At 39.2% G+C, this 22,905-nt stretch overlaps 1 protein-coding gene across 6 annotated transcripts in view; it reads right to left on the minus strand.

Annotated features, from left to right (window-relative positions):
• Positions 1-22,905, minus strand: part of PHF21B (PHD finger protein 21B) — a 182,994-nt gene that overhangs the window by 8,723 nt on the left and 151,366 nt on the right. For 5 of the 6 annotated variants that reach the window (XM_048300438.1, XM_048300437.1, XM_048300436.1 and 2 more), the window contains 5 exons: positions 19,900-20,250; positions 17,403-17,525; positions 12,425-12,476; positions 5,787-5,863; positions 3,020-3,074 (listed from right to left, as the gene is read on the minus strand). In XM_048300438.1, coding sequence (XP_048156395.1) covers positions 3,020-3,074; positions 5,787-5,863; positions 12,425-12,476; positions 17,403-17,525; positions 19,900-20,250 — 658 coding nt within the window. The remainder of the gene's footprint in view (positions 1-3,019; positions 3,075-5,786; positions 5,864-12,424; positions 12,477-17,402; positions 17,526-19,899; positions 20,251-22,905) is intronic. The other variant, XM_048300439.1, reaches the window with a different exon arrangement.

Below are 22,905 nucleotides of genomic sequence, written 5' to 3' on the forward strand. Positions count from 1 at the left end.
TCATGGAGTCCAGCTCCTGGCCCTGCACAGACACCTCAACAATCCCACCCTGTGCCTGAGAACGTTGTCCAAAATCTCCTGGAGCTGTGGCAGCCTTGGGGCTGTGACCATTCCCTGGGGAGCCTGTCCAGTGCGCCACCACCATCTGGGGGAAGAGCCTTTTCTTGATATCCAGTCTAAACCTCCTCTGACACAGCTCCAGCTGTTCCCTTGGGTCCTTGCAAGGGGCTGGAGCACACTGTCCCAGTGAAAAATGCTTAATGGACAGGCCTTTCTTTGGGTTAAAGTGGAGACAACCAAACTGATATTTCTCTGTTGTCCTCCTTCATTTCCCTCTCTCATCAGAATGGGAATATAGCTGTCCCATTGTGATCCCTCATATCAGACCCACCTGGAAGTCCCCTGCCGTTGGTTTTACACACTGATGTGTGCATACATGTGAAGATGTACACATGAGTAGGCCTCACACACATGTAGGAAGAGGAACTTGAGAATAAAGAAACAGCTTTCCCTAACCTGGACCACAGGCTGTAAATCTCTGTGATCTTTGCTAACAGTGCACAGTGCTGCCATTCCTGCAGAGAGTGCAAGAACAGGGCAAGAACTGAGTAAACCTTTCTATTCCTGAACCATCCTTCTCATGCTGGCATTTTATGTGCTTCCCCAACCCTGAGCTTGCACACTCATTTTTATATTTAACAGTCTTTGACAGATTTTTTCTTCCATAAATTTCTCTAGTTTTCCCAAGAATCGTAGTATACTTTGGCAATGAGTTCTAGAAATAATCACACTTAAAAAATCTGTAGATGTTACTTCATATCCAAAAATACACACCCAAATATCCACCACTATATGACATCACGATTACTCAGGGGATATAAATGTTACTCAAATAAACAGAGGCTTCATAATTGATGAGTCTTTTGTACAAATGATATATGTCAGAAGATGTGACCTCATTTCAGATAAGACATTTTCATATAAATGAATCCTGATTAATTGACATTTTGAACAAAATTTACAAGAATTGTCCTCTTCTGTATTTCCAGAAATGACAGTTGTTTCCTGGACATCATGGGGATTTTTTTCTAGTTTGTTTATTTGTCATTTCAGCTCACTTTTGCTACAGAGTTTTAAACTTCTTTAAATATGTCCCCTTCCCTCTTCTACTTGCTGAAAAATTAAACTGAAGACAATATTTTTAAAGAAGCACTTTATAAGAGAAGGGGTAGCCATCTCTGCACTGAAGCTGGAGAACTACATCACTGCAGAGCCAAACAATCTGGGACAGCACCTGCCTTCAGCTCAGAGCTTGCACAACATCCAGCAAAACAGTGCTGGTGCCAAAAAAACCCTTGCTGAGGTGGGGAATTCTGCTATAAAGAAGTCCATCTTAACATTCTTAGAATATGCAGAACTCCAGCACATGTTCTGGATTCTGGAAAAAGCAAAGATAGAGGACTCAAAGAGGAATTAATGATTAAGGCGAGAGGTTGCTGATTTCCAGGAAGCTCTGAGACAGCTGAATCAGTAGAACTCTGTCACTTGCCTGCTTCCTTGCAAATAAAATGGGAAACATGTCACAAAAGGAATGTCTGGGATATCAGACCCTAACTTAAACCCACCAAGGGGCTGGCAGCACAGCTTGCTGCATTGTTACGCCATTCTGTCCTGGTTTCTCACATGTGTTTACATGGGAAAAACAAGTGCTATTATAAGACAAACAATAAATTACAAATTTAATTTTGAAGATAAAACTAAGCCAGGAATAATGTTATTTCCACTGGGGCTCACATGAGCCTGGCCTCCTGCTAAGAGGCATGCTATCATAACTGTTTCCTGTAATAACCTCTCCTGTCCTCTGAGACCAAACGCATTAGAGGCATATGGTAAGTAGGCCAAGTGTCTGCATCTGGCACATGAAGTTTTGAAGGTAGAGAGAAGCACTGCTGCTTTTCAGTCAGTGCTCCTGTGGTGCAGGAAGTCAAGGCAGAGGCAGAATGGTGAATCTCAAGCACTAAATATGACACTTGACAGCGAGATCAAGCAAATACTGAAAAACTGTCAAAACTCCATGTCTCAATTATAATTACCCTGTAAATGCTCCTAATACTGAAATAATATTTAACTTAGAAAAAGTTCTGTCTTCCCTTACCTCTAATGAACCTCAGTAGAGAGTAAGTTATAAAGGCAAAACAAGGACAAGGACAGAATCAAATTTCTTTACTAGCTTTGTTTTCTTTTCTGAAATACAACTCAAGCTTCTCACTTTCTTCCCTAAAATACTACCTGGGCCTTATCTGGAGAATTAAACTATACTCAGCATTCTCTGTGTTTCATCTCACATGTCCCAACTCTTTGTCTTCTGTGTGTTGCACATTTTTTCCTGAAATGCACTTCTTCCCATGAGTTAATCATCAGCATCCCCAAACAGCTCCTCTGACTTGTTAATTCTCAAGACATTTACTATTAAATTTTTTAGATTTGAAGTTCTTATAAATACAAGACTGGAAGGCATCTTCAAGGTCATCAGGTCTAGATTTATGGCTCCACCTCTTGGAATCAGAAAAACTGTGGTTTTCAGTACTTGTTATTGAAGCAAAAGGTGTGGGAAATTTCTAGTACTTGAGGATGGAGAGCAGTTTCTTAAAGCTGGTGGAAAGAGGCAAATGATAAGCCTAAAATAGTAATTATTTTTCCATATATATTTTTAAGCACTTGGGGTTGGCAACACTCTTCCATAAGTTCTCTCACTGCATGGTGCTTAAAGTGCCAGAGATCAGATTTTCCACTGATTGCAGAGGCTTTGGATCCGTTTCTACACAATTGTGACCTTTAGCCTTATCTTTCCATTGTTCTTGCAGGAAAACAATCTATTTTCACTTCATACTAAAAAATGCAGGGACATTGCACAAAGTAATGCCCTATGGTATCCTAACAGTAACTCATATGAAATCCTATGAATAAATTTTTAACATGTCATTAGAACAGTAGTATATCCATTTAAAAATACACTTACCTCTCGTTGAAAGGAACAAAGGGTTATTCAAACAATTCGATGCAAGGCGTTTCCGCTACAAGGGAAAAGAAACCAACCCCCATGTCATTGCAAAGTGCTCTGGTTGTCTCTTACATTTCAGATTAACAATCTCCATGGGCTTCCCTCATACTTAACCAGCTCTCCAAAAGCTACTTAGACTGACCACTGACACAGACAGACAAACAGTTGCATGATTTACCTTTCTAACAAGTTCTTCATAGAGTGGTTTATTGTGCATTAGATTTTATTAAGAAGAGAGAAATACAAATTGCAAATCTTATTGATGGCGTTACAGGATATGCTGCATGGGCTGGTAAGAGCAAGGCTACAGCAAAACTAACTCCAAGCCCAAAAGTGTCCATAAGGGAAAATTGTTGCTGTGAGATGACATCTTTATTTACATATCTAGAAATGGTGATGGATTTCTCACCTGCAGGAAAAACGTTGCTACCTTTGTGACACCTGCCTACAGTTCAGAGGAACATACTGCATTTGCAAGCAATGAGTGAGGCCCTTAGCAAAATATTTGCCTTTCAGAAGTGAATGTGCAGGATCTTGAGGAGCTGGCAGTGATTTCAATCTGCTGAGATAACCAAACTTACAAACACAGAGCACCACAAATCTGTCTGAGATATTTAACTCATCTAACACAGCTCATGGCCAGCCTTGTCTGATGGCACAAGCTGCGGTCAGTAGCAAGCCAGGCTTCATTAATAGTCTAGACAACCCTGAATTGTTCCTGTAAGCCATCCAATACTTGTTCAGCAGGATTGGAAACAGCACCATTTTCCTCCATTAGATGTTGTTAGATTCTGCTTGGAAGAAAATTAGAGGGGTTTTGCTAATAAATAATTTATTCTGCGGTGAGAAAACTATTCTCTTATAGATGGGTGCCTGCTAGGCTGTTAATAAATTTTGAATAGATGTTTCTTTCTTCAAAAAATAACCAGCCCGAAATGTAACCCTTTCTTACGAAAAAAAAAAAGGCTACTGAGAGTAGGAAAATAAAACGGTATCTCATTTTTTTAAGAACAAAGCTTTGAAAAGAAAAAGCACACCATTCAAGTGAAGACATAAGACCATGATCCCATTTTTGCAATCAAAGTTAGTATCACCACTACAAATGCTGAGCTCCTGCCATTTTGAGGGGTGTTGGCAAATAAAAAGACTAATTTATATGCAATTTCAATTTAAACAATCATGAATTAAAGATCATTCAGTAGACTAAATTAAAGTGCACCAAAATGCCTGAAATGCCACAAATACCTCAACTCACTGATTAGCAAATCAGTCTGAGCAGCTAATTGATCAGAGAAAAACCATCTGCCTCCATTTTACTTAAATGACATTCCCCATGGTCAGTACTTAATGACAGCTCCTAATGAGGACACAGCTGATCAGCCACAGGACTCTTTCACAGACATTTCTTTCTCCATGCCATCCTTCATTTCAGCATATGCTTTTGAGAACAGATATGATGAGAAGTATGAACTAGGGGTGCAGCAGACCTAGGCCATCCTGTCTTCCACCTCTGCTCCAGAGTAACTGAGTTTGTCACAAACATCAGTCTGGCTACAGCCACAAAACTCTGCTGCAAGTATTTTAATAATCAGGACAAAAAGGTCTAAGGCACTACAGATTTGATGCTAGCAAGGCTAAAGTTCCTACTGTGTTAAATACTGAGTGTATAGACATCAGTATTTGCACTAAAGAAAATAGCTGAGGAATTCTGAAGAACTCAAGTGCCTAGAGCTGCTCTGGAGTATAGAAATCTCCAATGCTTTCAAAAAAAAGAACAATCAAGCGACTCAGCAGTTTGACTGCAGCAGTGAGCTTCTTCTTAGCCTCACGTGTTTGCTATCTGCCAACAAAGACAGAAATCTGAAATGCTGGCATACCAAAAATTCACTTGGGCCTAAATAAAGAACAATCCCTTTCTTTAGGCTTAAAGAACTCAGAACACAGAGAAATGTTATTGCTTAAATGGAGAGCTGGCTACAACTGAGTTTCATTTCAGTAGAAAGTTCAGACAGTAAACATAAACTGTGCTGAAATTTTAAAGGTGAAATTTTAATTAGCTGAATAAATGCATATATGTTTGTTTAGAAACAAAGAAAAAAATTTCAGAAAAAGTTGAGCCTATTTATATCCTGCTTTTACACCAAGTTTGCAATCCTGTATTGTGCAGGACCAAATTCTGATACTACTATAAATGCAACAGTATAAGTGTACCAGAAAACAGAGATTATCCAGAGCATTTTATTTTTAATTATGCATTATTATATTTATTATGCTGACTTCTATACTCCTGCAGAGCACACTGATTCTTAAACCAACGCACCCCTTTTATGAATGTCACTAGAAAAAAAGCAAAGTTCTCCATTTATTATTTGGCACACAGGAAAAGAGAATTAGCAATGCACATTTGAATATAATGCTTCTGTTCTCCAGTTATAATCTAAAGGGACTGCCTTTGTAGGTAAAAGAGTAATTAGGTCCCATATTAATTTAGTCCTTTTGGCCTTTATTAAAACTAAGATGAATTCTAGTTTGGAGCAAGTGATGTTGTAGGGTGAAAACCTGTTGCATAGTTACTGAGATGAGATCTTTTCTTTCTTTTCTACATCAGTATCTCTTTACAAGTAACTATGGTTCTTCATTCATATATATTTTTGTAGTAAGAAACACTTAGACCTTTTATTGACATGAAATAGAACCATAGTAAACAAAGTGAATGATAAAGTACCTCTGTTTCCAAGAGTCCACTGTAGGCTGGATTTGCTGTGCTTCTTCTCTTTCTTTCCTGACGCTTGCTCTGGATTTCTGTAACCATGGAAAGGAACATGAACTGTATATTTCTCATTCATCAGGGAAAAATGTAGATATAACTTGTTAAGCAAGATGATCTTACCCTCAGCCCCTTGAGCTTTGTGTTCAGTTTCAGTTTCTAAAGTGTAATTGCGTTGCATTAGCATTGATATTTGCTGCAGTTCAAGGTTTGACATTAATAGGCTTTTCCTTGTGATATTCAGAACACAGGCATTTTTTATTTTTTCCTTCCTTCAAGGTAGACTTCGGTTGCCCTATAAGATTTTCATTATGATCCCTTCAGACATATTCAGCAAGCATCATCAGAGAGCCTTCAAAGTACTCTCAATGTCTGCTGTTAACAAAAAGGAAGCATTTAAAGCACTTAAGCCTTTAGTTCATATCATAGGAAAGCACAGAGAACCTTCTAAATTCAATTTACATTACTTTTCCTCCATGGAGGCTAGAAAAAGCATAGTTGAAATGGCAGAGCTTGATTCAGTTCTAACCAGAGTGTGATGATTTATCCACCCAGAAGCATACAACTTCATAATCCTGAGCATGCAAAATGTCATTACGAGCCATATGTGTATATATGTGTCACTGCAAACACCAGCACACAGATGGGCTCTTTGGACTGCAGCCCATTTCTCCCTTCCACTAAACTTCTACAACTCCCTTCCACTAAATGGTGACACCTATTGAAGATGGCACATGCTGACGACTGTGTTTAGCAACCACTAGCCATGTGCACAAGTCTGTAGAGACAGAGAGAGGGAGCAGATTACTTGGCCACAGAAATCTGTAGGTTTAATGCTACTTTGATCTGAGCTAGGATTTCGTTTACGTCATATGGAATTTCTTTTTCCAGCTCTTGATGCCAGTTCAGAATGCTGAGATTATTACAAGCATAGAACCTATTATTTTGATTATAAACCCCAGACACACTTTAGAAAGGAGAGCCACACAGCATCCATCCCATGACATCAAGTGTGTGCTCTATTCCAAAATATTTCCTTTGTGAATATTGTAAGGTAAAGTTTAGACTCTGCGCTGAGGTACCAGAGCGATCTTGTTAGTCTAAATGCCCCCACGGTGGTGATACCTCTGTTCTGTCTTGCTCTATCTCAGAAGGAGAGGAATTGGCAGGAGCATGTTCCTCAGCCCAGAGGCCCCAGAACACACCCAAGAGAAACGAAGGACACCATCTGATTATGCAGGAGGTCTGGTGTCTTTCCTCAATGTCTGAACTAAAGAGGTCTATTTCAGAACACCTGCAGCACCAGTCTTCAGGGTATTGAGCAAGATCTCCCACCTGTAATCCAACAGTAAGATACAGCTGAGCTTTCAAGGTGTTTATGATACTCAGGAACTGGATTCCCAACACTTAGTTCTGGTTGTCAGCATGCTTTTCAAGTGTTGATCATTCCCACATACCATTTTAAGCATTGCTACAATACAAGGGCGTCAGTGTTGTTGGTTGTGTCTTGGACACAGTGTCCGTAGAGATGAGGCCAACACTTTGCATGGATTTTGTACTGGCCTAACTTCTAAGATATGGATTTAAAACTTCCTTCACAAGAGACTATTGGCTAAGCCGCTGTTCTTGGAGTGATGGTTGCATCAGAAGGAAACTAGATGGACAAGAAAAACAGGAGAGCAACTACTATCTGGGTTTTCCTATGGCACAGGGACATGTCACCTCTCATGTTCAGAAGGTGTCTTCTCCTAGGGCAGTTCAAATAGCACAGGCAGACCTGTATTCACAGTCTGACACAACCTGTCACATGCTGCCATGTGACTCAAAGGGCTGCAGAGAATCTCACCACCAAGAAAAGTGTGATCCAAAGCTGCACTGCAATGTGAGATAAATGCCTCGGCTGTAACCACTGTAACATCATGTTAACATCCTCCATGCTATGCAGATTCCAAAACACAGGATCTTGTCTGGAAAACAGTTCTGTCCTACTGCGAAAGTATTTCCTATTAAATGCTCATGTGTCTATGCTGAAATATCCATCCCAAAGCTCCCAGGGAGCATCTAAAGGGAATCATGCCTCAGCAGCAGCAGCAGGGTGAGTGCTACACACAGATCCAGTGGCCTGTCAAAGCCACAGAAGAGAGATGGTTGTTCTTGATGTCAGTGTCAGTTCTTACAACAGAAATGCTCTCAAGGCCCAAAGGTAACAGAGACGTCACAACTGAGGAACCTTGGTGCAGCCATAAAAGAGAGGAAGTGGTTCTTGGCTGACTCTTTCTTTTGGTCTCAGCAGTGTGAGCTAGAGCTGCAGCTCTTGCAGCCAGGCTCATGACCCCAGGCAGTGAATTCAGCGCTTGCAGCACCTCAGCACAGCCATGGCAGTGCAGAGAAAAAACTGGAGTTAGGGCAGGCTTGGTGTTCCAGAAGTGATCACAGGGATACAAGATTGTGACTTTCAATGGCCCAGAAAAAGAAACAAAGAATTAAATACAGCAGAGTTTTCTTTGCATGCAACTGGGCCAAGCATCTCATAAAAGGACAGAGATGGATCTGTTACTCTCTGCCCTTCTTGGTCCCAAGTTAAAGAGAAAATTTCTTTGGTACATGCTGTCATCAAGGCAACAGAAAGTATCTGATGGGGTCTGAATCACACATATGGCAGATACCTGGAATGTAGCTTTGGAAGAAGCATTGATATGGTACAGAGATAAAGGCAGGCTGGCTGGCTGTGAGGAAAAGTAACAGCAGTGGGAATAGACGGAAATGAAGAGAGAGTGTAATGAACTGAAACAGCTTGAGATGTACACCACCCTATGCAGCCATCAGGGAGGGAGAGCACTTTCTTTATGGAAACAAAAATACCATGCATCTATGTACATCTAGAGTGGTTCTGTCAATAATTACACCTAGACAGAGCAAAAGCATATACTGGTGTGCTATTTTTTGTTACGTGTTACTTCTCCTAAAAAAGTATTGTGTACCTTTCAGAACAGGTTGCAATAAAGTTAAATTAAATTTGTTTCAATTTATTAAATCATAAATATTCCAGTAATCTAGATAGACCAAGATATGCATTTTTAGAATGACCTGAACGAAAGGTCCTTCTTTTAAAGTTTTGCTTTCTAACTACCTTTTTTTAACGCAATTGTAATGCTAGAAGGTGTTCTAACAGCCTAGAGAAAGATTCAATATGTTACAACCATGCACTGCATCACAGAATTGAGCTATCTTACTCCTTCATTTATTAATGTCCTAGGTTACAGTGTAAGATGTAACCAAAAGCATGCATTCTATTATCATCTTCACAAGCTGTTAAAGCAGATGAGGCAGTGTTTGTTATCGCCTACCATGACTCATCCCTGATAACTCCCTCTGGGAGCTATCTCTGTTTAATGGGCAATCAAGGACCCACATGACCCACAGAATTACATCAGCCCATTGTGAGATGCTCCACTCAGGGGGAGGAGCCAAGCATTCCCACCTGGATATAGTCTGGGGTTTGGAACAGCACAAGCAGCCCTTTCCTATGGGACCTTCAGAGGACAAGAGCTACACTACTGGACCTTCAGGTGAAGACCAGACCATTCTACAGGATCACTGCTTCAACAGGCCCACTTCATCTGGACTGCTACCACCACCCTGACTAGGACCTAGGATACACCCTGACAACCTGTGTGTCAGGTTGTATCCGGATTCTGTCAGTGTTCTTATACTATTGCATTTATTTTAATTTTCCTATATAAGTTATAATTCTGACTTGTGATCTCCCACTGGTTTGTTTTCAAACTAGCACAATTAATTAAAAAAATAGAAACCAAACAGGAAAAATTAAACTGTAATACATTTGACAAAGATGAATGAATTTGAAGATAGTTTCATGTTGGAGGCCAAACTCCAATGAGCTGCTGCCTTCACCAATAAAAACTCTGCATGGTCATTCTATGAGGCCCATGATAGCAATTTATCTTCAGGGAAAGCTGTACCTTGTAGACTGTCAGTCAGTGGAAGCACCTGTGTTCATTTACTGGTAAAGATGCCTCACACTCTCTGCAGAACAGAGTTCTTTTCCCAGGCAGGGAATGCTCCTGTGGAGGTTAGGTGGGAAGGCTTCTAGGCAGATAGAGAAATCCATATAGAAGTGGATCACAGCCCTTCACCAAAAAATTAATGAATAAAATGAAGAAAAACAGTAACACTTTAAATTAATGATACCAAATGAATAAGCTTTTAATGACCCAAGTTAAATTCCAAAAATGTCAAATTGAGAAATACATTAGAAGTATTAAAATAAACTGAACTGTGTAACGACCACTGCTTCCTGATAAATAGCAGTGACTGATAACTGTAAACATGACAGAGCAGTAAAATAATAACCTTTAGTATGTGAAAGTTATAAGGGCATTTTTGACAGTTGTAATCACCAATTCTGATAAAGAAATACCCTTTCCATAGTAAATAGCTCTTGGTTGGAACCATCTATTTAATGCTAGTAGGAATATAGAAAGTGAAATTGTCTTCAAGAATTGATTCTGCGTGATGAGTGTTGTAGCAGTTTGGTTTAAAATGTGCATTTCCACACCTGATGTAGAACAAAGTGGAGCACTGCTTGGCATTTTGAATATAAGCAATAAATCCATACAAACAATTTATTAGTTCCAATAAAACCAAAGGGTATAGAATTATTCAAAATTAAGTCCACTCTGTTGTAAGCATAATTTGTTCTTCAGGATAATTTCAAATGTTGTCCTATTTTCCTTAGACAGAGAAAACAAGAACCAGTCATCATTTGCACTTTTTGGGTTAGAAATCTTCTCCCCAGATTGTTGTAGCTTTTTTATTTCCATTTCAACCCATTACCATTAAGGGATCAAAAATGATGAAGGCTTAAAATTTCTTTAAACTGCTTTCAAATTCTCAGTCATTGGGACATTAAATGATTTTCTAAAATGCAAATTTAAAGATGAAAAACACTGAAAAATGGCAACAAGACCCACAGGAAACCTGCTGCATATACTGAGGAGACATTACAATTCAGATGTATTTTCTCACTAATTCACAACTTGTCTTAAAACCAAGGAACTGGAAATCTTAGTAAAAAGAAATCAAGCTAAAAATACCTTTTTGCGATAGATAGATACCTTTTGAGACAGCAAGGTAGCTAAGCATGTTCCTAAGTCTACAGCACATAAAACTTAATGCACTGGAAATTCCTAAGTATTTTACTGGCTATGGTCTATGGGATGGGTGGTTAATATCAGTTGCCATTAACACTTTTTGTGATCAAGACTCACTGTCACCTGACACAGATACCAGCTTTCTCTCCTTTTACTGGTGGAATCACACCAACTTGTCGCGGCTGAGCTTGTAACTAAAACCATCAGAGTACAGACCTTTTCTTAAAAATATCTTCATCATCTCTGTCCATGAGAACTATTCTGCCACCCCAGCTTGTCTCACATCACTGGCAGATTTGCTAAACACACTCCTTTTCCCCCTCTCATCTATGACTTCAGAACAACAGAGCTGAGGCAAAGAAAGATACAAATCTGCTAACTTTTGCAAGCTATTTTTGGAAGGTTGGAGAAGGAAACTGAAAACTATGTAATACTGCATTTAGCTTACGTGCAATATTTGTTTGAAGTCAAATTCAGGAGCCTGGGAAGGCATGCTAGAGGCTCTCATGCAAACACGATTAGATGGGAAGATTGTTAAGTTTTTGGCTAAGTGGGGGAAATGGAGGGAAGGAATTCCTTGTGAGAAGTAGTCTTAAGTAAGTAAAATCTTATTAAACAAATGCCAGATTTTCACCATACTTTACACATTATTCTGTGCACCTCTAGAGATGACAGACAATCAACTCAGAAACTGGAAGTCCATCTCACATGGGAGAGAGCAGGGGGCACTTGCTGCGTATCTGGGCAAACATCTTTGAACCTCAGAGATCCATCAACCAGATCAGTGGTGGTCAGAGCCTTTGCAGGGTATTTGTTTCCCTATTTCCTCCAGTTATTAATGTCTTTTAAAGGACCATGATGACTGAGTGAGTCCAAATACCAGCCTGTGCCAAGCATGCTGGTGCTGGCTGCAGGGCCAGTCCTTGTGCCCCTTGAGCCATGCCATGGGGTGGGAGGCAGAGCTAAGTAAGGTCACCCACTATTGTGAGACTGAAAGGCACAATTGTGCGAAGGTAACATTTCATCTGATTTTTTAATTTTCATTTTTTCAGTTTTCATTGCCCTTCAGAGGATGGGATAACGAAAAACTGAGAAGAAATCTTGTTGATGTGTATAATTATCTGCAGGCAGAGGTCAGAGCACAGACCGGGCTGTGCTCCATGGTGCCCAGTGACAGGACGAGAAGCCATTCGCAGAAACTGATGCCCAGGAAGTTCCACCTGAACATGAGGAAGAACTTCTTTACCAGAAAGGTAACAGAACAGAACTAAACAGATTACCCAGGGAGGCTGTGGAATCTCCTTCTCTGGAGAGATTCAAAAGCCATCTGACCACAATCCTCAGTAACGTGCTCTGGCATAGAAGCCAACAGAAAAAATTTCACTCAAAAACTGAACTGTAAATCAACATATGCCATCTTACCTTCCAAATGTTCTGTTGTAACCAGTCCTAGTGCTACCATGAAGGCAATTTTCTAAGGAAAAAATAAACAGGTTAGATTTTCTACTCTAATAATCATGGTAAGAAAATAAATAAAATTAGCATTGACAGAATAAACCCAGTGAAAGTCTCTTAGAAATGTATCTTATTTGATTGCAAAGTAATGTGAAGAACTTTAACTGAAGATTTGCTTCAGATACGCCTGGTTCTCCTTGTATGACTATATAAACTCTAGCAGTTCAAAGACTTTTGAAGCCAATGCTCAATGACTACTGATCTTACACAGCACATGACCACTATTCAGTCAATTTAATCTATTCAATTTCACATTGCTAGCTGGATTGTTACTCCATTCTTTAATGAAGTAATTGTGTATTATTATTACGATCTGGACATGGCACTGCTTTTATAGGATATGAGCAAGCTGTATGAAGGGCAACAAGTATGAGCTGTACAACACTAAACAAGACATCAGAAACATATTGAAAGTCCCCTCCCCTCAAAAAAAAAATTAGAAATTTCTCTTCCCAAGATACAAAAATAACATCATGTGCATGGATTGTGAAGATATATACTGATCCAACATTTTTCCTCAATAGGGAGTGAACAAACATCTCCCACGGATGCTGGTGAATTCATTTTAAGTGAGGAATCGATCTAAAATATTACTCACAACTCATCTAAACTATATATGCACAAAACATATCTTCATACTAAAAAATCTCCAAAACATGCTGATGCAGTTATAGGACAAGTATTAGAGCAGATTTTAAATTTACTGTCAGTGATTTCTCACTGGAAAATTTTTCCTTGCAGAAAGGTTTTGCTGAAGTTTTTCTTGCATGTTTTTGATGAAAACTGAAATTACGCTGTGTTGTTCCAAGCCCAGACTGAACAGAACTCTTTGGTTTTCGGTCACATTTGTGGTACTTGTGGGGCTTTGGGGGCCTCCACTTTCTGCTCTGCTGAACAATCTTGTTGCATCAGGTTACCCAAGGGGTATTTTCATGAGGTTCATTTCCACAGGAGAGAAAATCTGACTACAAAACTCAAGCTCTTGGGAAATCCAAGCAAGCAAAGCTCACAATCCAAGTCTGAGGAAGTGTACAAAGACCATAGGAAGATGCAATTATTGTACCCCAAATAAAATGTTTAGATTTAGGTCAAACTAAAACACGGTGTTTAAGCAGCAGAAGGTCAAAATGTTCTGTTTCATTCAAAGAGTGTCAGGAGAACATTTCAACACTTTCAAGTCAAAATTAGTCTGACTTTCTTGTTTTGTGAAAAGCCTGATGAGTCAACATTTCATTTCAGTTCAGGATAAAATCAACTAGTAAGTCACCAGAATTACAATTTCCTTTGCAATTCTGACTTTCACTTAGTGAAATTGTGAAAGCAAAAACATCCTCATTTTGTAGATGAAAAGATCTAACTCTTGGGTAATCAGAGGGTCAGGACTGGACATCTCTACCACTCGTGTCTGTGAAAATACCTTTGTCAAACAGGTGAACTAACACCCACATAAGACAGGAATATTTCCTTTCCACAGCCTCGGGAGACTCCCACTCTCCGGGTAGATTAAAAAATGGTGGTGTAGAATTTCTTCACTGGCAGTTTCGATATATTCACACTGTATTTCTGCCTTCCATATCTGTGATAATTACACATGTGTTCATTAGCATGTCAGACCTTGATTTCAGTAGTTTTCACTCCTTATATGCCTCAAACACCAGCCAGGGACAGTGGTAGCCCCACACCTGAAGGAAAATCTTTTTTATTTGATCCACTGTGCAGATCTGAGAAGAAAATTAGTCAACTGCTTAGAATTACAAGCTTCATCTCAGCCCCATCAAAAAGTAATGGTGGCAGGATACTTCTCAGCACTGTGAGCAAAAGTAAGAACAACATTTAGGGATAGAACCAGAAATCTGGAATGGTTAATGCGTGTTTTCCTAATGGAGTGCAGAATTCCTGCATTACCCCAATATTGAACTGTAGGGAAAGCACACATTTTCTCATGCCTCAACTGAAACTATTTGTGTACTGGAATGTTTGCTAAACAATTTCCTCTCTTCGTGCTGAAATTGTTTTAATACGTATCTAACCAAATGTAATGACAACATACTTAAAATATGAAGAGCCATCACAAGTGGACTTGATAATTATCTCATGATTAAACACAGGAAGTTTTAGCTACTATACAGATTTGAAAGATGGTTCCTTTTTAAAAATCCCAGTTCAACCTGTATTCTTTTTAGCAAGCATATTATATTAACAGGCTATTTGTTTTTATGGGTTTTGCTATTTCACACCCCAGTAGCTCATTGGATTCAACTCATATTCTGACTTCCACTGCAAAACCTTCCTTTCAAATGTCACAGAGTTTCTCCTCTGTGCAGGAAGCTGCAAAACCAAGACTTCATTTTCTCCAGATTTGCAATCCAGGCCTAACATTAGCATTTAGTTCACAGTTGCCGTATGTCTCTCTTGTACTTCTTAGGAGGGATTAGAACATCAGTAACTAAATAACCAGTACTTATGGCAGTAATTTTATTTTTAGATTAAAAAATTTTAGAATGAAAATGTTGCCAGATAGTTTGCTAATATGAATTTTTAAATGAGTAAAAGGTTTTTCGGCAGAATTCTGTTTCTTTCTGTGTTGAACTCAGGTCTCTTCAAGAAAAAAAGAGTAACACCCCTTGCCCCCTCCCAAACAAAAACTCCCCAAACAAACCAACCCAAAAAACAACATCCAGAGATTTTCTCCCCAGAGGAGCAGCTCCCTTTTGTAATTCCTCTATTTCTGTACAGACATTCCTCCATTTCTTCTCCCTGGTGGGAGAAGGCCCATTACTGGATCCATCATCATTGTCCTCCATGCCCAGCTGAGCCCTGCTGATGGGAATGAGTTGGTGGCCTCCTCCTCCTCAGTCCATGACCAGCTTCAGGACTTACCAGCAGAATAACCAAGCCAGGAACTAAAGACAGTAATTATCCTCACTCTGTTCTGGTACACTCCATAACTGCATGTTGGATTCCTGGCTACTGATAAGTCTGGTTATTTCTGGTTAACTTGTTTCAAATTGTCAGTGTAATTTGTTAAATCCCAGTCTCTCCCAACTAAGTTCTGTACAGAGCCCTATTGGAGTTCCTGCCTCAGTTTTGTGCTTTGAAGATAAATAAAAGTGAGAAGTGCATTGAGGGCCTATTTTCTTTTAAAAAATACCATGTTGTCTTTCCTTCAAATTTAATCATCTGCTTAAAAGCCATGAGTGCTTTTAGAAATACACAGTATGTCTTTTCATGAAGCAAAACTAAGATTTTCACAAAAGCATTTCATTTTGTAATTACATGTTCTATTTATGTCATTACATGTATTTATACTAATTATGCTGTTAGTTCTAATTACACTAATTGCATAAATACATGATAATCAACTAACGTTTACTTTCAAAGAACAAAAGAAATTAACTCTAGACCTACCTAGTTATGGCTGTGCAACAAATCTATGAAAATAAAAGAACTGTCATACTTTAGGGCACAGTGTCAGCACCCTACCCAGAAAATAAAGGTTTTTGAGACCTCCAGTAAACAGGGTAGGAACAGTGTCTGTGGTTAGAATAAGGTTGTAGAGATACTCTAGTTAGCAATGTAATGAAAATCTCTTACATTTATGAATCCAATACCAAAAGTGTGGCCAGTCCCATTGCCTCTTCCTGCATCTTTCTGGAAGACTTTTATTCAATATTTTTTCCATGGGGATAAGTTACAGGCAAAGAAAAATTATTGTTTTTTCCTAGCATTCTGTTTCTAAGCAGGGCCTACTGGCATTTGTGCCTGTGAGGCGCTACAAAATAAATTTTTGGAAATAATCTGCCTAAACAAAACAGGACTCTATAGTCCCATCCTTCAGTGGTAATGAAGATTCATATAAGTGTTTCAGATTTAAAACCTGGGAGGTTTCCCAACTGTAGTTCTGTAGAGCTTCTACATAGAGCTGTGATATTTTGGGCTAAAATATTTATCCTTAACACTGTTTTAACTAAATGAACCTCTTAAAATGGTAAAACAAATGACCACCTATGTGCCTCAAGTAACATACATTTATATTGTATTAATCCTCTTAAAACTACAGCTCCAAGGATGCTTTCATGCCACACATTTATTAGACTAGTGAGGTTAAGATTTCATAGGAGCTGAGCATTTCCACAAAAGAAGTCAATTTGGTTTGTATAACTTCTCAAATTGCCCTAAAATTACAACCAATGTAATGTGAACATATCTAGCCAAAACCCAAAATATCTATTAGAGAGACCTCATTTCTACAAGGACTTGCACTTTATATTTCTAGTTTAAATCAAAAGTATAATTCCCAAAAGAGATTTAGTCTTATTACCTGCTTTCTATTCTTACTCAATTTAAAGGATTTTAATGTATTTCAGACTAGAATCTGTGTACATGTGGGAAGACATGTACACAGCAAATGCAGGAAACTATTAATACAATATAAAAATTGCAAGATTCATTACAAAGAAGATGTTAAAAGCTCAGTTTAAAAAAGAAATGTTAATTCCACCTCATACGCAGCCTCTAAATCTGATGCTATATGTTTGATAACATGAAAGAAAATAGCTTAAGCTTGTACACACCTTTCACAAGAAATCCAGCTACAGCCACAAGGTGCCTAGATTATTATGAGACCTCTAAGTATTACGAGACCTTAAAGTCTTATATTTTGTGACAGTGGAAGATTTGAATGATGCAAACCAAACTTATCAGGGCACTCACTGGCAGGAAAACCACCCTGATTGCAGAGATTGGGAGGAGAGATGAACAGCTGGCAGAACGATAAGCACAGATAAAGTAATCGTGTATGCATACAGAAGAATGTTTAGATTTAGCCCCTATAACAACCATATTGTAGCTCATTTATTAAACATCAAAAATAAAAAAAAATCACCTCTGGATTTTGCTCCTTTTTCTTTTTGGTAGCAGGCAGTCCCTGAGCTGACTCTTCAGGAGGTTTCTTTGTCTCCACTTTACTTTCTGTCTGGGTTTGGATTTGAGGTTGAATAATGATAACCTAAAAGACAATGTACAAATCAGAGAATTCACTATACGAAACTGGATTTTTCTGCCTGAAACCTTTGAGTCCTCTTTGAAGGGTTACTTGATACCCTACAAATAAGAAATGTAAGTCACAAGTCAAAAGCATAAAACAATAGGATACCTAGGTTTAGGGTCCTAAATCCATATTTAAGTTTCTAAAAATTAATTCTTATTGGTGCATTATAAACCTACTGCAGCCTAGGTCACTTGATCAGTGCCTCTGAAAATTAGGACACTTTCTGTTTAGAGGACTTGTGAAGGTGGCTGAGCAGCCATGCTTTAGCACTTGTGGTGTCAGTGATTTTAAGGTCTCTCCTTTGATTTTATTTTGTATACAAGTAGAAGAGATGGGATTACTAAACATTCAAACCCAGTCTGATCTCAGTTGTATGAGTGTTATTTCAGAGTAAGTACGTGGGAATGGGAAAGAAGGTACTGTGTGACAGGTACTCCTCATTCAACTGAGATCAGACTTCAGTCCTCAGCCTTTACATGTTATAAGCAGTGGATGTCCAGTTTTCTGTAAACTAAATAAACTATATGTGTTTTAAATTAAAATTAGGTCTTGTTTAGAACCTATAGGAATTAGGACACAGATCTCATACACACATTTATGGTAGTATATCCAGTTGCTCATATTTGAATTACCACATGAAGATTTACACAATGTAGGTCACATTCTCTAGAAGCTAATAAATTAAAAGGAATGAATGACAATTTCTGCCCAGAGAACTACACATGTGACTTCATACCTATAATCAAAAGGACTGCGGAAGCTTCAAAAGGACTTCCCAAGGACTATCACCTTCTAGATAAAGACTATTAGATTTGAACACTGGGCCTTTTCCATCTATTTTATTGTTCATTTTCAGTCAATGTCATTTAAGTGTTAGATACATTTCTCAACTCAGTCATTCTAGAAGATTCAAGAGCATAAAAAGAGATGGTTTTCTGAGCCAGCAGCCATTTTAAGTAAGAGAAAAATAATTTATGTCAAAGAAGTGGGGAAGAGATGTCTGCTTTTATTTACCTCAAAAGCCAGCCCACATCTTGTATTTTTTTAGCACTGTATGACAAGCTGTGCTGCCAACAAGACCAAAAGTAGCAGAATCCCAGTAGTAAATTACAGTGAATGTCTGCTGGGTACATTGGCAGCCTGTATGGAATCTGTCTCTGGTATAAGAGTGGTGAAGTTCTTGCATTCCAATGCTAAAAGCAGTACAAAGATGAAACAAGTAATTCATAGCTTGAATTTTTTCTTTCTACTGATTCATCTCCTGGTCATTTCTGAAACTCTGAGCTCTCATTTCATTTGGTCTTCTCCTGGAAGAGCAGAAGGGAATCTCTGATTATTTTATGTACTCCATGGAGTCAGTCAATAGAACTAGTATCACTGTATCATTGAAGAAGGAGTCCATAGGAAATTTGAGACTGTACAGAATTCAGGGATTTTATTAGTGAGGATTGGCTTAAGGAAAGAGAAGTTCATATGGTCCTGCTAATGTCAGTCTACATAATAATGTGTTTTGTTCCCTCTAAAAAACAGGCTTGCACACAGATAAAAGTCTACTAGCCTCTATGTGTCCCTGTAAAATTTTTCCCATTGCTTTCTGACTATTTTCTCTGAGAAGAACCACTAACATCACTGCACAGGGCTGCGCACTCCCAGGGGAATATTCTGCTCATACTTGCAGCACAGCTCCTGCATTTGCTACCTGTCTTGGAGTGACTTTATGATGCATATCCCCTATCGCTGCTCTATGCCCAGAAATTAATTTTGTGCCTTTCTGCGCCTTTAAACTGAGCCTGAGAGGGGGGAGAGGAAAAAAAAACCGAGCAAGCTTTTCAAGCAATTGTTTCAAGGACACAGCACAGTGCAGCGGCAAGAGGAGCAGGGGAAGTACCCTTCTTGCTTTTCAGCCAGTTTTTCAGCTCTTTTTTTATCCTGGGGGAGATGGAGAGTTGAACTTTGTTTTCCCAGGACTTTGGTTTTATCCCTTCTTCTTTTTTGGACTGTTTCAACATCAGAACACATAGGGAGAATTATTCATCAAGGCTCCAGAGGTGGGCCCACCAGGACCCAGCTCCAAGGAGGGGGAGAGAGACTACGGAAGGACTCTGAAATTTTCCTAGGTTTCTCTCCACAGTGAGAGGTTTTATTATTTAGCATTATTAACCTTTTCCTGTGTGTTTGTTAAATAAATAGTTTTTATCTCTTTCACTTTCCTCCGAGGAAAATTTCTCTTTTCCCGAACTTGGTGGGGGAGGGGTGGTTGTGACCTGCCTTCTATCAGAGGATATTTTTCCTCCAAATTTGTCCAAACTGGCACACTACCCAAGGAACTCACCTTGCTGTCAGCACTGATGAGAAGCGGTTGCACTTTAATGCTGTCGTTGACCACTGAGACTGTGGCACTGGTGCTGATCGGAGCTGCATTGCTGGGGGAGGTGGAAATGATGGCATAGGCCACACCAGCACCACTCAGAGGGGATGAAAGAGCTGCGGGGTCGGTGACACTTTGTGACTGGCTGTTGGGTGTCTGTACATGGTTGACGGTGTTGTTGGCAGTTGGGAGGGCAGGGCTAGGGTTTTTGATGCTTACTATGGTTGCCTTCTGGAAGGTGGGAGGCTGCTTGGAAGGTTGGTCTCTGCATGGGGAGATTGGGAGGCTGTCTGGAATCAGGGTCTTTGGCCTAACCTACAAACAGAGAGTCAGGAGTTATTAGGCACATGAACAAACACTGCACACATGCATTTGTCCAGTAGAATCTCTAATCGCATTAACCACGGACCAGGAGCATCTAGAAAAACCGAATGTAGCAACTGCAAGTAGCCAACCATTAATTTACTTTTACATATATTCCCAGCACTTCTCACTTAGGTCATTTTGAAGTTCTTAAATCACTGCAGTGCTAAACAATAAGGGAAGAGAAAGTTAAATCCTCATTTTGATTAGCACACATCCATACAAATGCTAGTCAAGTCACATCCAGTTCTCAGTAGGGATGTGTAAGCCAAAGCCTTTGCAAAGAATGGAAAATCCATGCAATAATTTCCTGTTTTGAAGGACACAACACTCTTGTTATGAATTAAGGAGTGGGCGCTGAATCATTAAGGGTGTTGTGTGGGAAAGCATTTACAGGGACAGTAAAGCATATGCCTTTATACTGGTGGATTGGTCAATGAACATCCTCAGATGTTTAAGACATCAAATGGAGAGGAGATCAGTCACACAGTCACTTAGCTTACAAAAAATAAATAAAATAAAGAGAGGGATACAAGAAACCCAAAACCATCAAACATCATATTTTGTTGCAGTAATTAAAGAGCTAATTTGCAGCTGCAGGTGGATGCAGGAGGAACTTCCATGAATGGAAGAGGACACTTTGCCCAGCTTTGCAACAGCTGTGACTGTACCCAGAGCCATGAATGATAGCTGCAATCAATTGTTTTCAGCTAATGTGATGTGTTTCCAGTGGTGTAATTAACGTCACCCTGTCAGTATGGCTCTGCCTTAACAACATCTTAAGTACAGTTCCAGGTTTGAAAATAAATAATTTAAACTGCTTCACATGGAGTTAATTTCACTCCCAGCTTACTTGTTAACACAGCCAGATAAAACAGTCAGTTCCCTCTGTGCTTATTTAGTCCTGTCACTTCTCACACCTTCCATATTGTGAAACAAAATGACAAGTTCTAACAGACAGACATGGGAAACAGCTGTCTGTGTCACCACGCTGGAGTCTACAGGAGCCTTTCAAATGGCACCAACTTCAATCTTGAGCCTAAGTAAGCAAGTTAATGAAAATGCAGTGATTTACTGATCTGCAGAAAACCATCTCTCAAGGCTGGCCATCATTCTGTATCGTGTCAAGAAGGAAACATACCATTTGTCCCCAAAGCAAATACTAAGCGCAGCAACACACATGTTGTGAGCTCTTTGTGTCTCGGTAACTTGTCCCTCAAATGTTGGCAGGACCCCAACACCCATGAGCTGTGCAAACGGTTATCAGACAACAGTTCTGCTTGGGACATTCACATTTCCAGCAGTTATGGTAGATGGAAAGGTAAAGAGGAGGTTTGCCCAAGGTCCTGCAGACTTGTACCAGAGCCAGGAAGCCACTGTGTTCAGCTCACAGCTTTGAGGTGACACTGGAAAGCCTCAGAGACCTGCTGTGAAATGATGCAAAACTACACAGAACGCCAACAAACCATAGTCAAAATACTCTGAATGTAACTAAACGGTTCTTTGCTCATTTTCTTTATGGAATCACTTTGTGTAACGATTATCTGATTGACTTAGTTAAGATACCACACAAATACCTTGGTCAAGTAGTTTAAGGGAGGACTCTGTAATTAGCTTCATATCCATGATTAGTTAATGGTCTTATTTTCAAAAGTAGTGCACAAAGCACTGGTTTAAACCAATCAGTTCAGGAGTTTTTCTAGACAAAAACTGTCATGTAGTCTACCAGGATCTACTGTATCTGTCACTCTTAATTGCACTTTTATATTTAATCAAAAACCTAATTAAAATTAAGTGCCTATATATATTCCAGCTACATAAGTATCTTTTCTACTGTATTTATAGCATTTATATATATATATATATATAGACTGTCAGATGTAATACCTCAATGAATCCTACACACACCCATAATACACATCCTGCAAGTTGTGGATGAACACATATTACTTTGCTATAAAATAAGCTCTTCCTGCACAGACAATTAAACAAACTTAATTTTCCAAAACACTAAATTCTTTATAAAGTGCTGCATGCTGAAATTATCTGATAGGACTTACCAAACTGGTACAGCACAGAACATATGCTGGGCACTATCTGCCACCGTGTGATACAGAGGAGGAATAGCTGTTTTCACGGGCTAAGCTTCTGCAAACTCCCTGCCAAGTTCACCCAACCTTGGGAGACCATATTTATCTCCAATTACAGAACAATAAAAAGGGTTGATTACAGAAACAAAAGTTTCAGGTGCTCCTGAGTTAGAGCTAAAATAATTTAAAGAGAAAATAACATTTATTTCTAGGGCCTGCAAGGATGAATCCAAAACACAAAGGAAATGTAAAAGCCCCTTGTGCTCCAACACCTATGAATGTTGCCCTCGGGATATAAACACTAAGCGCAAACATTAATAAACAGCTACATGAAAGACCTTTGACAGAGTGTCACCTAAAACCCTAAACTGCTACAGTAATTTGTGAAGATAAATGGTGTCAGCTAGTAAGAGAAAATATAAGAAGGAAAAAGGTAGCATAAATTCCTTTTCCTCACAGCAAAACTGTAGCTTAAATTTGGGAGATGAAAGTAGGACTGTGGCACTAGCAAAAGTTT

Source organism: Corvus hawaiiensis, chromosome 4 (assembly GCF_020740725.1).
Source record: "Corvus hawaiiensis isolate bCorHaw1 chromosome 4, bCorHaw1.pri.cur, whole genome shotgun sequence".
Classification (NCBI taxonomy): Eukaryota; Metazoa; Chordata; class Aves; order Passeriformes; family Corvidae; genus Corvus; species Corvus hawaiiensis.